General features: G+C 43.1%; 1 protein-coding gene across 7 annotated transcripts in view; it reads right to left on the reverse strand.

The window, feature by feature from the left end:
• pdlim5a (PDZ and LIM domain 5a) overlaps positions 1-15419 on the reverse strand; it is a 103387-nt gene that overhangs the window by 34764 nt on the left and 53204 nt on the right. For 3 of the 7 annotated variants that reach the window (XM_083784395.1, XM_083784397.1, XM_083784396.1), the window contains exons 4-5: positions 2910-2949; positions 2002-2447 (exon numbers count right to left, since the gene is read on the reverse strand). In XM_083784395.1, the coding sequence (XP_083640521.1) occupies positions 2002-2447; positions 2910-2949 (486 nt within the window). The remainder of the gene's footprint in view (positions 1-2001; positions 2448-2909; positions 2950-15419) is intronic. The other 4 variants (XM_083784401.1, XM_083784400.1, XM_083784399.1 and 1 more) reach the window with 3 other exon arrangements.

Raw genomic sequence — 15419 nt, forward strand, 5'->3', positions numbered from 1 at the left:
TTTTGTTTGAAACTGAGCACTCCTGTGAACTTTGGAAGCCAATCTTAACCAATCAGGATGGAGTCTGATAAATCTGAAAGACCTGTTTCGTTGAATGGCTCTAGAGAGACTGTGTACCAATTTGCGTGATGTTTGGACAAAATCTGTAGGTGTACTGTGCAAAAACGTGTTTTGCACAAAGCGGCCTCCTGGTGGCGCTATAACAGGCCGTTCTGGAAAGTTTGGGGCAGAGGTTCATGGTTGGCATCCAGGGAGTGTGTGTGCAAAATATGGCATTGAAAAACTTGTTTTGCACAAAGCGGCCTCCTGGTGGCGCTATAACAGGCCGTTCTGGAAAGTTTGGGGCAGAGGTTCATGGTTGGCATCCAGGGAGTGTGTGTGCAAAATATGGCATCGACCGGGTTAACGGTGGCCGAGATTAGCTGTTCACGGACACACACACGGACACACACACGGACGGACGGAGTGCAAAACATACTCTCCCCACATGCCTTCGGCCTGGTGGAGACAATAACTGGTTTTGAATGCTAGACATTATGACTCAGTCATATAGCACCCTCTTGACCTGATGTCACAAAAAGACATATTGCAAAGACCTTTGACAGTCTGTCAGAGATGAGAAGAAAAACAGGAGTTACCCATGGATGGATCTACTTAAGTGCAAAAATGTGCGTACATTTTGCTCAGATTTGTGTCTGAATGATGACTAATCTGTGATGTCTGGTCTGAGAAGAGCTACTGCAGCATTTAGACTGGATATACCCTCGTAAATCTACAGATGAAAAGCTAAGACCATCACAGACTAACTGACTTTCTGTTCAGATGCAGAATACCCTTGTAAATTTAAATAGATCCAAAGCTAACCTTAGCCTTACTGAACGACTACCTAATGCACACTGATCCCCAGACATCTAAAGTTACAGACCCAATACAAGCTAAATATACACAGCTTAGGCATGGCATCAGCTACACCAGTCGGGGGGGGGGGGGGGGGGCAAATGAAAGAGAGAGGGTTTTGGGGTCAGGAAAGTGAAAGATAACACAGTCGAGATGAGATTACTATAATGGAGGGCAAACGCAAAAGAGAGAGAATGTGAAAAACTGCATTCAAGGTTCAAGGATCAAGCATAGCATAAAGTAAGCAGAAAAGTCAACATTGGCGTGAGGGAAAGAGACCAATGGACACATGAGGTGAAGATGACAAAAGCTACAGTTAATGTGTGTCTGTCCACTGCCACTGTCCACTACAAATGATAGCATATGCAGTACGTTATAGAAATTCATTCATTGATTGACTTTTACTACACTACGACTACGATTTCACAGGACATGCTGATGTTATTTTAGTGGAAAGAGCCAATAATACTGAAAGGTTGGAAGTGGCGAATGCAATGCAATTGTAATTGCAGTCTCGTTTCCCTCCTTATAAGAGCCAGTCTTGTTCTGTATCATGTGGCATTACCACATAACCTGCCTCATTGCATTTCCATCATATTTGCAGTGCTATAACAGTATAAACCTGAGGGAATGTATGGCAAATGCTAAGACAGGTTTCGACTGCCCAGTGCCCACTGCCTGCAGCTGTGGCTCAGGAGGTAGAGCAGGTCATCCAATGATCCATGGGTCGGCGGTTAGAATCCCGGCACCCTCCTGTCTACATGACAAAGTGTCCTTAGGCAAGACACTGAACCCAGTGAATCCAGTGGTTGCCACCATTGGTGTGTGAATGTGGGAAGTGTGGACGCTGGCGTGACTGTTCGCCACTTCACCTCCCAAATTCCCAATGTATGAATGAATGGACCATTGTAAGCACTTTAAGTAGGCATGTAGTGCATAGAAAAGCGCTTTAAAAATGCAATCCAATAAAAAAGAATAGTGTGGGCAAGCAAGTCTGTTCCAGACAAGTAGTATAATTTTTTCCCCAATCATCAATACAGAGAAAGTCATTGATCAATGACGCACCAGAAAGTGATTAATTTGTCGTAAGTGTCAGCCACTCACCCATTGAACTGCGGTGGCAAGGCTCCGCCCTGACTCTCCAACAGGCCCTGACTCTCCAACAGGCCCCGCCTCTGCCCCATGGCCACCTCACATGCATTTTCATTGGAGTAGAGGTTGATTGGCGTGTTATAGACCGACGGCTGGGGCGCCACAGGGCCAGGGGGGGAGGAGGAGGAGGAGGTGGAGGAGGAGGGGTGAGAACCAGGGGAAGGGGTCGTACGGGAGACGGAGGCGGGAGTGAAGGCGGAGGATGGCGAAGGGATGGAGGCGGTGAATGGGGACCGCGACGGCGGGTAGTCACACGCCGTCCCACAGCCTCCATACGGTTTGGGAGGCTTGTTGAACGGGACAGTGGGGTTGATGGAGGAGAGGGGTGGGGGATGGTGGGGTGGGGGAGGGGGATGGGTGAGAGCCACTGGCTTTATGATGTTTGATGATGTGTCACCCTATCAGTGTAGAAACAGCATGCAAAACACACACACATACAGTACACAATCACAACGCAGATGCCTCTTAGGATTTTTGTTGGTTGTTGAAATAAGTATGTTGCAATTGCTAAATTGAGACTTTGAACAAAATTAAGAGATAAGATTTATTCAGTAACATAACATAATGCAACATTATACAAAAATGTAAAACTAGACTATTCCACAGAAGCATCAGTGTTTTCACCTTTTTATCTCAGAAAGGATAATGACAATGAGTTTTCCATGCAACACAGACGTATGTAGTATAGCATCATTTCAAAAGGGCAAAATAAACAATTAAAGATAGATAATCAATCTACCAGCAATCAAGCACAAATGTTAAATGTAAAACTACCGGTATTTACTTCATATACTTATATCATATAGTAGTTTTGCTGTACAGTTATGCTTTGGCTTCAGTGACATCATACTATACTGTACCTTGGGTGCTACAGGAGGTGGCTTAGGAACACTGGGAGCCCTGGAGAAAGAAAGACAGAGAGAAAGGACATGAGATACAGTTGCATAACTACATATATGAATTTAATTCATTCATTTCAAAAGGTCTGTATTTGATATATGAACATTTAATAGTTGCTATTATTATGCACTTAAGTGCCCATCCGCTCACTTGCTGTTGGCAAAATGAATGAAAGTCACCTCAGAGGCATTCTCCTTTGCTAAGATCATATCATACTGTATAGTTTCTGAGGTTGCAGAAGGAGTGGTGGTTATGGTGAATTACCAGGAGAAAGTTTAAACTTAAACTCTGAACACAGATTCCAGAGCCAAGTGTTGAGGTTGCTGTCATCGGCTATGACACCATCCAAAATGTTTGTGTCTCACTACGAAACTTGAGTTGCCGGAACTGTGTGTGCATGCGTGTGTGCGTGTGTGCGTGTGTGCGTGTGTGCGTGCGTGCGTGCGTGCGTGCGTGAAAAGCCAGCTGTTTTTAGTCTATAAAACGAAATCTATCTGATACTCTTGGAATGCTGTTTGATGGAGTGTTGAGCTTCTCTAACAGTCATGAGATGGACCTGCCTGCTAATTTCCACACACTTAAAACTACTAAAGAAATAACACGAAACATTGTAACCATAACAGTAACCATTTAGAACCACCCCCAGATTCAGTGTTCTTAGTGGATGCGATCTGCAGGATGAAAAATCTTACATTTATCATTATGTTTACAAAAGTGGTTTGCTGTTGCTACAAACTCATTTCAACTAGACTGCTAAGTTTGAGCATGTGAGGAAATAAAGAAACATGCCAAAAGAAACAGTTCCCAGGCACAGAGGACAAACTATACGATTTAAAACCTGATTATAACCCTAATTTGGTCATAATGACTGATGTTCAAGATCTGCACTGGTCTGCACATAAGAGTATGCACACGTTAAATTATTACACAGCTTTGTTTAATTCTTTATTCTTATTGCTCAATAAAGGGATTTTGTGGTCTTTTTTGCTGATAGCAGGCCACCTGTTTTGAATAGGCTTTTCCTCTGCACCATGAAATGGTGATACAACTCCAATAACATTTTCATTTGTGCACGGTTTGGCTCTCCCTGGCACAGAACACTTTAACAGATGGTCAGTTGGCACGGTTGCTTGTATGCATCAACCTGGCCAAACCGATCCGGTTGAGGGGAATAATGATGTAAAGTATTCAATTAGGTGTTAGGCTCTGCTATTGGAAATCACTCAATAAGTCAACACAAAAGGCTGCTCCAACTGCGTGTATGATTTTTACTACTGCTGATCCAAATCAGAGAGTATGTTTTGCACTCCGTCCGTGTGTCCGTCCATGTGTCCGTCCGTCCGTCTGTGTACAGCTAATCTCCGGCACCATTAACCCGGTCGATGCCAGATTTTGCACACATACTCCCTGGATGCCAATGATAAACCCCTGCCCCAAATTGTCCAGAACGGCCCACCACCTGTGATGTGACAATATAATACAGATTCTGATTCAGATACAGTAGATGTTTCTGCAATTTATAGATAGATAAATACTGTGGTCCCACGACTAAAACTACATTAATGTCACTCTAGTTTTTCAAAGGGAGTTCCAGTTCCCACTACAGTGGAAACACAAATGATAACCGTTAAAACACAATTCTCTCACAGTATGGCACAGACTTGTTTGTTTTGATCCCGTAGTGTGAGCTGGTTAGCAATGGAAATCTGAACAGAGCGGGATGTCAGAAATGGAATATACAAAGGTGACGGTCACTGTTAATTGTATGATGCAGAGTCATCTTTTCACTGTTGGTTAGATTTTACAAGTCTGTGTGCGAGATAGCACAGATGGCTGTTCAGTAATGTATATCACAACTCAATTGAATACCTCACAGCATACCTCCAATTAAACGTTACGTAAACAGAATAAACTGTGTTGTAACAAACAGTAAATGCCAGCAGCCACACATTCCTTTCCGACCAACCTCTCACTATTCTGGAGCACATCAACATTCTAGAAAGCTCCTCTGACTGGGAGGATCATGGCTCGCTCCCCTGCTTGAATCCCAACCTGGCAAACATGTAGTAGCTAAAATTGTGTCTACAGGTGCAGTGGCACCCAGATAAATGCTTCCTTCCCTGTCCCAGCTGATATCACCATCATGTTCCTGCAAGCACAGGATGAAAGGGGATAAGAAGAATAAAAACATTCTACTATAGAATTTATCCACTTGAGACAACGTGTGAAATGCTACCCTAAGCACTGAAGCAGTCACTTGACAACTCTGCTGCAATACATAGACCTGAGCCCCTACACCCTACAATACATAGACCTGACCCCCTACACCCTGCAATACATAGACCTGACTCCCTACACCCTACAATACATAGACCTGAGCCCCTACACCCTGCAATACATAGACCTGACCCCCTACACCCTGCAATACATAGACCTGACCCCCTACACCCTACAATACATAGACCTGAGCCCCTACACCCTGCAATACATAGACCTGACCCCCTACACCCTACAATACATAGACCTGACCCCCTACACCAGGGATGTCAAACTCAAATACACGGTGGGCCAAAATAAAGAAATTGGTAGAAGTCGAGGGCCGGACTGTGTTTCAACACACGGGCACCGCGGTCAGGAGGACGTCCCAAACGGCAAACAGCAAAAAAGTAAATGCATTTAAAACTGAAAATGCATTATTATTATTAAGCTCAGTTTCTTGTTCTATGATCCTGGACTTGTAGTATTATGGTGGTCCGTGCAATAATATACCAGAGGGCCAGTTCTAATACTAATTCAATATCATCCCGCGGGCCAAAGATAATTCATTCACGGGCCTGATTTGGCCCCCGGGCCTTGAGTTTGACATATATGCCCTACACCCTACAATACATAGACCTGACCCCCTACACCCTGCAATACATAGACCTGACCCCCTACACCCTGCAATACATAGACCTGAGCCCCTACACCCTACAATACATAGACCTGAGACCCTACACCCTACAATACATAGACCTGACCCCCTACACCCTGCAATACATAGACCTGAGCCCCTACACCCTGCAATACATAGACCTGACCCCCTACACCCTACAAGATGGTGCTATTAAATGTTTCCCAGGTTATAATTCCAAAGTCTGTGATATCAAAAGACATGATGAGAGATTGAGACAGAATGTGTCCAGAAATGTCATGAACTAGACCAATACAAAGCAATACAAATAAAATTGAAACAACACAATTTAATTATAATAAAAATGTATGAATATTACTACAGCTATTTAAGTGAACTAATGGTATTTGAGTGAAGACTGAAGAGGCACTCCAATACGTAAAATAAAAAAGTAAAATGCTGTAGGTACCTGTAGCGCACTAAGGTGAAGGTACTCTCTCAAATCTTAAACCTTCATCTCCTGCCCTTTCTTATCTTTCTTTGAAAATCCCCTCGTTTTTCCTTATTGCACACTGCCACACTACTCTTGACAGAACTGACCACACAGCTGTGAAAGCATCCAAGGACATGGAATTGCGTGAGAATCTGATGATCAAAGTGAAACAGCACCAGGCTTTAGAATAGGTATTTCCAAAGCACTCCCTTCATCTCCATACACTGGAGGCTCAGGTGCATTCAAGCTTTAACAGGAATCAACTAGAAAAGGATGCAGCTCTGAGTGCAGGTCTTCGCCAGGCTAGAGCCGAGCACTGTATGCAGCTGGCAGACTTGAGGAAGCTGGAATGGTAAATATGTGTCTACTGTCTACAACATAACTGTCACATTTTGGCACTATGGGCAGAAGGTGCCCCCGCGTCCCACAGGGACAGGAGCCAGACTAATTTTGATTTCCAATCTATAGCTAAGAAGAATGAAAATACATCGCATGGATGCACCTGGGACGTATCCTCAGTGATGTATCCCAAGGTCATCGGGGTTTCGGGTCTCGCGAACATCATATCCCTCACTCGGGTGACCCAGCCGGGGTGATCAAGTCCCGATTTACGTCCAAGTAGCTACCCTCGATCAGACCCACTAGGGAAAGACCAGGGCCACACAATCCGTTGGAAACACTCCAGAACTACTCTGCCGGGACTGGAAGGCACAATTCCGGCATGTGGAGGAAATAGGCTCTGTGGGTTGTCTCCTACGTCTCACCAGGACCTGTGCGTTGCACCAGACTCCCAGCACCAGACTCAGGAGTGGAGGATTATTGAGCCGCAATGGTTCTGCAGGCTCCACCTGGGCAACGGTGGTACTGCAGGCTCCACTTGCGGCTCGAATGGCCCTCCTAAAGACCTCACCGAAGGTTTTTTGGGCTGGATGCAGACAGGGGCGCCAACCCATACTGCTCCCGGGGTGCTGTCTACATTCCGGCTGTCACCCGTCTCTCCGGTGGTCACCAGACTATACCTGGTTGTCACATAGTCTATTTATTGTCTAAAGATCACCTGCTGTAGAATTGTAAAAATGTCAAATCGGCCTCATGGTGGCGCTATAAGTGTGTTTAAACCATTACTGCACAGATCTGCGTAAAACTTTGTATGCGCACTCCCTAGAGGCCAAGGAAAAACCAATGCCTCCCTGCTTGGGTTGGATTGGGGGGGTCAAATCAAATAATTAGATAGATGATTCCCGAGTGTGGCACGGCTGCAGCTCACTGCTCCTTGGCTGCGGCTCACCGCTCCAAGAGATGGGTCAAATGCGGAGAACAAATTTCACTGCGGTAACGTGTGTGACAAATCGTACGACTTTGACTTTGATCTTTACAGGAGTGGCCCGTTTTGTACAAAATGCCACAGCGTCCGATTGGGCTGAGGAAGCCGCATTTCCACTTGACATTTTCCATTGACATCAGCCTCATTAAAACAGGCCCAAACAATGCACGTCCACAACAAACGTTCCTGACCTGGTGGAGACCTGTGCTCAGAGGAGCACTATTTCTAGTATGTTTACTGTTATTCCTATTTTCATCTTCATACCTATACCTTTAAGCCTACCTCTTTCCCCACAGGGATGACTAATCCTCAATCTATCTACTTGGTATAATATTTATTTACAATCGGTCCTTTTATTATCTGAATATTTTCTTAATTTAATTTCATTCATAATAATAATCCCCATTGAATACATTTCTCCTCTCGTGTGTCCTGTCTCCGTGTCCTGAATTCAAGTCATGCATTTTCCAATATTGTTTCCACCAAATGCTATTTCTTTAATATTTTACATATTTTTGGAGGTATGTTTACATACTGTTATGGTCTAAACCTGTCCCATATGTAAATGGTAATGCTATCTTACCCTCTGTGCAGTGCTTTGCTATGTTTATACACTAACTGATGTTTGGTGGAGGATGCCACCCCTTTTCAAAACCATTGCCTCACTCTTAAGGTTGTTCCAAGATGTCTGATCTGCAGTTTCATCTCCCAGATGTTGTTGTTCCAACTATAGATCAGCTATGTATGCATATAAAGTACAGCATGTTTGTGTTTGTGGAGGTGTGCTGGACAGGGCGAAAACCGTTTAGGGGCCTGGAGGTCCGACAGACATGGACTGGGTTTTATTAGAATCGCGTGACGTGGAATCTAAACACAAACTATAATACTCAAACATACGCAGGGCAGGCACTAGATCACACGCACACGAACAGGCACACCATGTATGTTCTTATAGGTATTTTATGGGTGGGAGTGACGCTCACACACGTCTGGCTGTGTGTAACTTCTCACAAATAGAATGCGTTTTACACTTTCCACCAAACACGGCTATAAAGGCTCTATTCGGCCAAAGTAAAAACATTCCACCCTCACCACACAAACCATGCATATGCACACACACACGCCACCACCATCTTTCATCTCCTTGTCTGTCAGTCTGTCTGTGTAGGACCAAGTAGGACAAGCACTACTCAGACGTACATAACACATGAACAGCTCCAGGCAGTATAAAGCACTACGCTGTGCTGCCATTTGGTCTGCAGAGCTGTTAAAGGCAATGCACCAACTCCCTACCAGGTTTATTGCATGGTCACACACACACACACACACACACACACGCACACACACACACACACACACACACACACACACACACACACACACACACACACACTGTGCAGATGAAGTATTCCTTAATGTGGTTCAATACATAAATAAAGCACAATCTGTCTGTCTGTCTGTATGTCTGTCTGTCTGTCTGCGTGCGTGCGTGCGTGCGTGCGTGCGTGCGTGCGTGCGTGCCTGTTTTGAGTGCATTTGAATCTGGGACATTTTTGGACACTGTTCTGCAGAATGTGTGTTTATTCTCAGAGTCAACGGTTTGATTCCCATCCCTATGCCTTTTGAACTGCTGTGTTCTACTGCTGGTCTTTGTTTAAAGTCCAATGCCACATTATGCAAGCCTTCATGTTATCTTAGACTGGTCTAATTATGCAAGCCTGTTATCTTAGACTGGTACCTAATTTGTCTCGTTACGAATATTGTACTGGGTTTCACATTTCTGTCTTAGATAAATACAAATTGTTTCTAAGAATGAATGTGAAAACCAGCAGATACGTTAATGACCTCAATACCTTTCATGGTTTATATTAATCATGGAATCAGATTGCTTAATCCATGTCGGCTTCCCATGCAGGAGACACAGGTTCGTGAGTTTAGGTGAGTTTGTAGTTTGTAGTGTACAGTATATGATTACATATACAATCTGCTATTTTTAGACATGCCATGATCATCTATAAGGACATGCACAAACTAGAAAATTCGCAATTTAAAAAAATTGCAGAGTGTGGTTGCCGCAGTGGCTTACATATGCCCCTCCCACTAGTATTGCCAGCCAATTACAATTTCAAGTCACGCCTTAGATCATGCGTAAGTCATTCGGAGGGGATTTAACCCCCGAAATTCATGTTTTTGCGACAAACGGTTACATTTCTCGCATTTGCGGCGCCCCCTATGGATGAAAATGGAATTGCTTTTAGAACTTGGTTGATCGAACCACCCCGGACATGTGATTGAAATTTGGGATGGATTGGACATTCCGTTCGTGATTTATGGCATTTTTTGTGATATAGGCCCCTCCTACTAACTTCGGAAGACGATTACGGCCGAACGATAAGCACTTTCAAAATTCTGCGGCTCAGTTTTAATTGGATGGGTCCAGAGATCACGTGTGCCGATTTCTGTGAGATTTGGACAAAATCTGTAGGAGGAAAAGCAAAAAGTGTGTTTTGGACAAAATTCAAAATGGCGGAAAATCTATCATGGCGGAAATGGGCGTGGCCTATATGGGGAGATGCGTCATGACCCAAGGAATCCAGGGAAAAAATAATTTTGATTTTACGACCTACGGTTCAAGAGTTATAAGCCAAAAGGTAAAGTGGGCTGTTATAGCGCCACCATGAGGCCGACCGATAACATTTTAGGGTTAAATAATTTTAAGGATAATGTTGAATTATCCCTAAAAGTTTTGTAACTATAGTGATTACAGTCTCCGAGGAACAAATACTTTTATGTGAATTTTTGCCTTTTCCCATTCATGTCAATGGGGAAATTTAATTCACTAATAAATTCATATCAATTAAACTATACAACATTTCTCTTAACAAAATACAAGCACACGATTCCCGATTTTTCCGGTCAATTTGAGATATGGCTCAAGTGCGTACAGCGTACAGTGTGGGAGGTATAAAGCGTCAAAATAAAGACTACTCCTGTGAAAAAATAATAACTAGAAAGAGGCAATTCTGGGAAATTGCAAAGTGTGGTTGCCCACATCGCACCCGTCGAAAATGGAATCGCTTTTGGCTCTGCGTTGATGAAACCACCCTCGACATGTGATTCAAATTTGGGATGGATCGGACATTCCGTGCGTGAATTGTGGCGTTTTTTGTAAAATAGGCCCCTCCCACTAACTTGGGAAGACGATTACGACCGAACGATACAGAAGATCTAAATTCTGACTGTGCTGTTTTAATCGGATAGGTTGGCTGATATAGGCCCCTCCCAGTAATTTTGCCAGCCAATTACAATGTCAAGTCACCCTTTGTGATCATGCATAAGTCATTCAAAGGGGATTTCCCCCCCAAAATCGTGTTTTTGCAACAAACGAAACGGGTAATTGTTTTTGCAATTGTAGCGCCACCTATGGATGGAAATGGAATTGCTTTTGGCTCTGTGTTGATTAGGCCATCCTAAACATGTGATTCAAATTTGGGGAGGATTGGACTTTCCGTTCGTGATTTGTGCAATTTTTTGTAAAATAGGCCCCTCCCACTAACTTTGGAAGCTGATTACGGACGAACGATATGGAATATCGAAATTCTGACTGTGCTGTTTTCATCGGATAGGTCCCGAGATCATGTGTACCGATTTCTGTGAGATTTGGACAAACTCTGTAGGAGGAGGAGCAAAAAGTGTGTTTTGAAGAAAATGCTAATTTGCTGCAAATTCGTTCTAGACGGAAATGGGCGTGGCCTATATGGGGAGATGCGTCATGACCCAAGGAATCCAGGGAAAAAAACATTTTGATTTTACGACATACGGTTCAAGAGTTATACCCAAAAATGTAAAGTTGGCTGTTATAGCGCCACCATGAGGCCGACCGATATAGTTCTAAGGTAATTAATTTTAGTAATTATTATGAATCTCTCCTCCAAGTCTTGTAAGTATAGCCCTTACGGTCTCAGAGGAAAAAATACTTGAAAGTGAGTTTTTGCATTTTCCCATTCATGTCTATGGGGAAATTTAATGCACTAATTAATTCATATCAATTAAACTATCCAACAAATGTCTTATCCCAATACACGCACACGATTCCCGATGTAGCCCGTCGTTTTGACATATGGCTCGAGTGCGTGCGACAAAAACTGTGGGAGGTATAATGCGGCAAAATAAAGTTTATCTATAATAAAAAGAAGAACTAGAAAGAGGCAATTCTGGGAAATTGCAAAGTGTGGTTGCCCACATCGCACCCGTCGAAAATGGAATTGCTTTTGTCTCTGCGTTGATGAAACCACCCTCGACCTGTGATTCAAATTTGGGATGGATCGGACATTCCGTGCGTGAATTGTGGCGTTTTTTGTAAAATAGGCCCCTCCCACTAACTTTGGAAGACGTTTACGGCCGAACGATACAGAAGATCTAAATTCTGTCTGTGCTGTTTTAATGGGATAGGTCCCGAGATCATGTGTACCGATTTTTGTGAGATTTGGTCAAAATCTGTAGGAGGAGTAGCAAAAAGTGTGTTTTGAACAAAATTCAAAATGGCGGGAAATCTATCTAGACGCAAATGGGCGTGGCCTATATGGGGAGATGTGTCATGACCCAAGGAATCCAAGGAAAAAATATTTTTTATTTTACGAGCTACGGTTCAAGAGTTATACCCCAAAAGGTAAAGTTGGCTGTTATAGCGCCACCATGAGGCCGACCGATATACTTCTAAGGTAATTAATTTTAGTAATTATTATGAATCTCTCCTCCAAGTCTTGTATGTATAGCCCTTACGGTCTCAGAGGAAAAAATACTTGAAAGTGAGTTTTTGCATTTTCCCATTCATGTCTATGGGGGAATTTAATGCACTAATTAATTCATATCAATTAGACTATCCAACAAATGTCTTATCCCAATACACGCACACGATTCCCGATGTAGCCCATCGTTTTGACATATGGCTCGAGTGCGTGCGACAAAAACTGTGGGAGGTATAATGCGGCAAAATAAAGTTTATCTATAATAAAAAGAACAATAATAACTAGAAAGAGGCAATTCTGGGAAATTGCAAAGTGTGGTTGCCCACATCGCACCCGTCGAAAATGGAATCGCTTTTGTCTCTGCGTTGATGAAACCACCCTCGACATGTGATTAAAATTTGGGATGGATCGGACATTCCGTGCGTGAATTGTGGCGTTTTTTGTAAAATAGGCCCCTCCCACTAACTTGGGAAGACGATTACGACCGAACTATACAGAAGATCGCTGTTTTAATCGGATAGGTTGGCTGATATAGGCCCCTCCCAGTAATTATACCAGCCAATTACAATGTCAAGTCATCCTTTGTGATCATGCATAAGTCATTCAAAGAGGATTTCCCCCCCAAAATCATGTTTTTGCAACAAACGGGTATAGGCCCCTCCCAGTAATTTTGCCAGCCAATTACAATGTCAAGTCACCCTTTGTGATCATGCGTAAGTCATTCAAAGGGGATTTCCCCCCCAAAATCGTGTTTTTGCAAAAACGGGTAATTGTTTTTGCAATTGTAGCGCCCCCTATGGATGGAAATGGAATTGCTTTTGGCTCTGTGTTGATTAGGCCATCCTCAACATGTGATTCAAATTTGGGGAGGATTGGACTTTCCGTTCGTGATTTGTGCAATTTTTTGTAAAATAGGCCCCTCCCACTAACTTTGGAAGCTGATTACGGATGAACGATATGGAATATCGAAATTCTGACTGTGCTGTTTTCATCGGATAGGTCCCGAGATCATGTGTACCGATTTCTGTGAGATTTGGACAAAATCTGTAGGAGGAGGAGCAAAAAGTGTGTTTTGAAGAAAATGCTAATTTGCTGCAAATTCCTTCTAGACGGAAATGGGCGTGGCCTATATGGGGAGATGCGTCATGACCCAAGGAATCCAGGGGAAAACACATTTTGATTTTACGACCTACGGTTCAAGAGTTATACCCAAAAATGTAAAGTTGGCTGTTATAGCGCCACCATGAGGCCGACCGATATACTTCTAAGGTAATTAATTTTAGTAATTATTATGAATCTCTCCTCCAAGTCTTGTAAGTATAGCCCTTACGGTCTCAGAGGAAAAAATACTTGAAAGTGAGTTTTTGCATTTTCCCATTCATGTCTATGGGGAAATTTAATGCACTAATTAATTCATATCAATTAAACTATCCAACAAATGTCTTATCCCAATACACGCACACGATTCCCGATGTAGCCCGTCGTTTTGACATATGGCTCGAGTGCGTGCGACAAAAACTGTGGGAGGTATAATGCGGCAAAATAAAGTTTATCTATAATAAAAATAAGAACTAGAAAGAGGCAATTCTGGGAAATTGCAAAGTGTGGTTGCCCACATCGCACCCGTCGAAAATGGAATTGCTTTTGTCTCTGCGTTGATGAAACCACCCTCGACCTGTGATTCAAATTTGGGATGGATCGGACATTCCGTGCGTGAATTGTGGCGTTTTTTGTAAAATAGGCCCCTCCCACTAACTTTGGAAGACGTTTACGGCCGAACGATACAGAAGATCTAAATTCTGTCTGTGCTGTTTTAATGGGATAGGTCCCGAGATCATGTGTACCGATTTTTGTGAGATTTGGTCAAAATCTGTAGGAGGAGTAGCAAAAAGTGTGTTTTGAACAAAATTCAAAATGGCGGGAAATCTATCTAGACGCAAATGGGCGTGGCCTATATGGGGAGATGTGTCATGACCCAAGGAATCCAAGGAAAAAATATTTTTTATTTTACGAGCTACGGTTCAAGAGTTATACCCCAAAAGGTAAAGTTGGCTGTTATAGCGCCACCATGAGGCCGACCGATATACTTCTAAGGTAATTAATTTTAGTAATTATTATGAATCTCTCCTCCAAGTCTTGTATGTATAGCCCTTACGGTCTCAGAGGAAAAAATACTTGAAAGTGAGTTTTTGCATTTTCCCATTCATGTCTATGGGGAAATTTAATGCACTAATTAATTCATATCAATTAAACTATTCAACAAATGTCTTAGCAAAATACACGCACACGATTCCCGATGTAGCCCGTCGTTTTGACATATGGCTCGAGTGCGTGCGACAAAAACTGTGGGAGGTATAATGCGGCAAAATAAGTTTATCTATAATGAAAAGAATAAAAGGTCACTAAAACAATAGTATGGTTGCCTTCAGGCAACCACACTAATAATAAAAGGTCACAAAAACAATAGTATGGTTGCCTTCAGGCAACCACACTAATAATAATAAAAGGTCACAAAAACAATAGTATGGTTGCCTTCAGGCAACCACACTAATAAGTATAAAGTGTCACAGTTACAAGAGTCTGGTTGCCCATTCGGGCAACCACACTAAATAGGGACGCTTTGTTGAAAGTTGTTAAAATCGCACAACTGAGCTCCTGGACCATTGACTTGGCTATTGCTTAGTTTCTTTCAGTTTAATTTCATTTCACCAACAAAAAATGCTCTGGTTTACTTTCTGTTCCTCCTCTGCCTCCTCCTCTTCTCTTCTCTCTGTTCCTCCTCTTCCCTCTCTGGTTCCCCTCTTCTCTTCTTTCTGTTCCTCCTCTGCCCTCTCTGGTTCTCCTCTTCTCTTCTCTCTGTTCCTCCTCTGCCCTCTCTGGTTCTCCTCTTCTCTTCTCTCTGTTCCTCCTCTTCCCTCTCTGGTTCTCCTCTTCTCTTCTCTCTGTTCCTCCTCTGCCCTCTCTGGTTCCCCTCTTCTCTTCTTTCTGTTCCTCCTCTGCCCTCTCTGGTTC

The sequence above is a fragment of the Protomyctophum parallelum genome (genome assembly GCF_964188405.1).
Source record: "Protomyctophum parallelum genome assembly, chromosome: 15".
Classification (NCBI taxonomy): domain Eukaryota; kingdom Metazoa; phylum Chordata; class Actinopteri; order Myctophiformes; family Myctophidae; genus Protomyctophum; species Protomyctophum parallelum.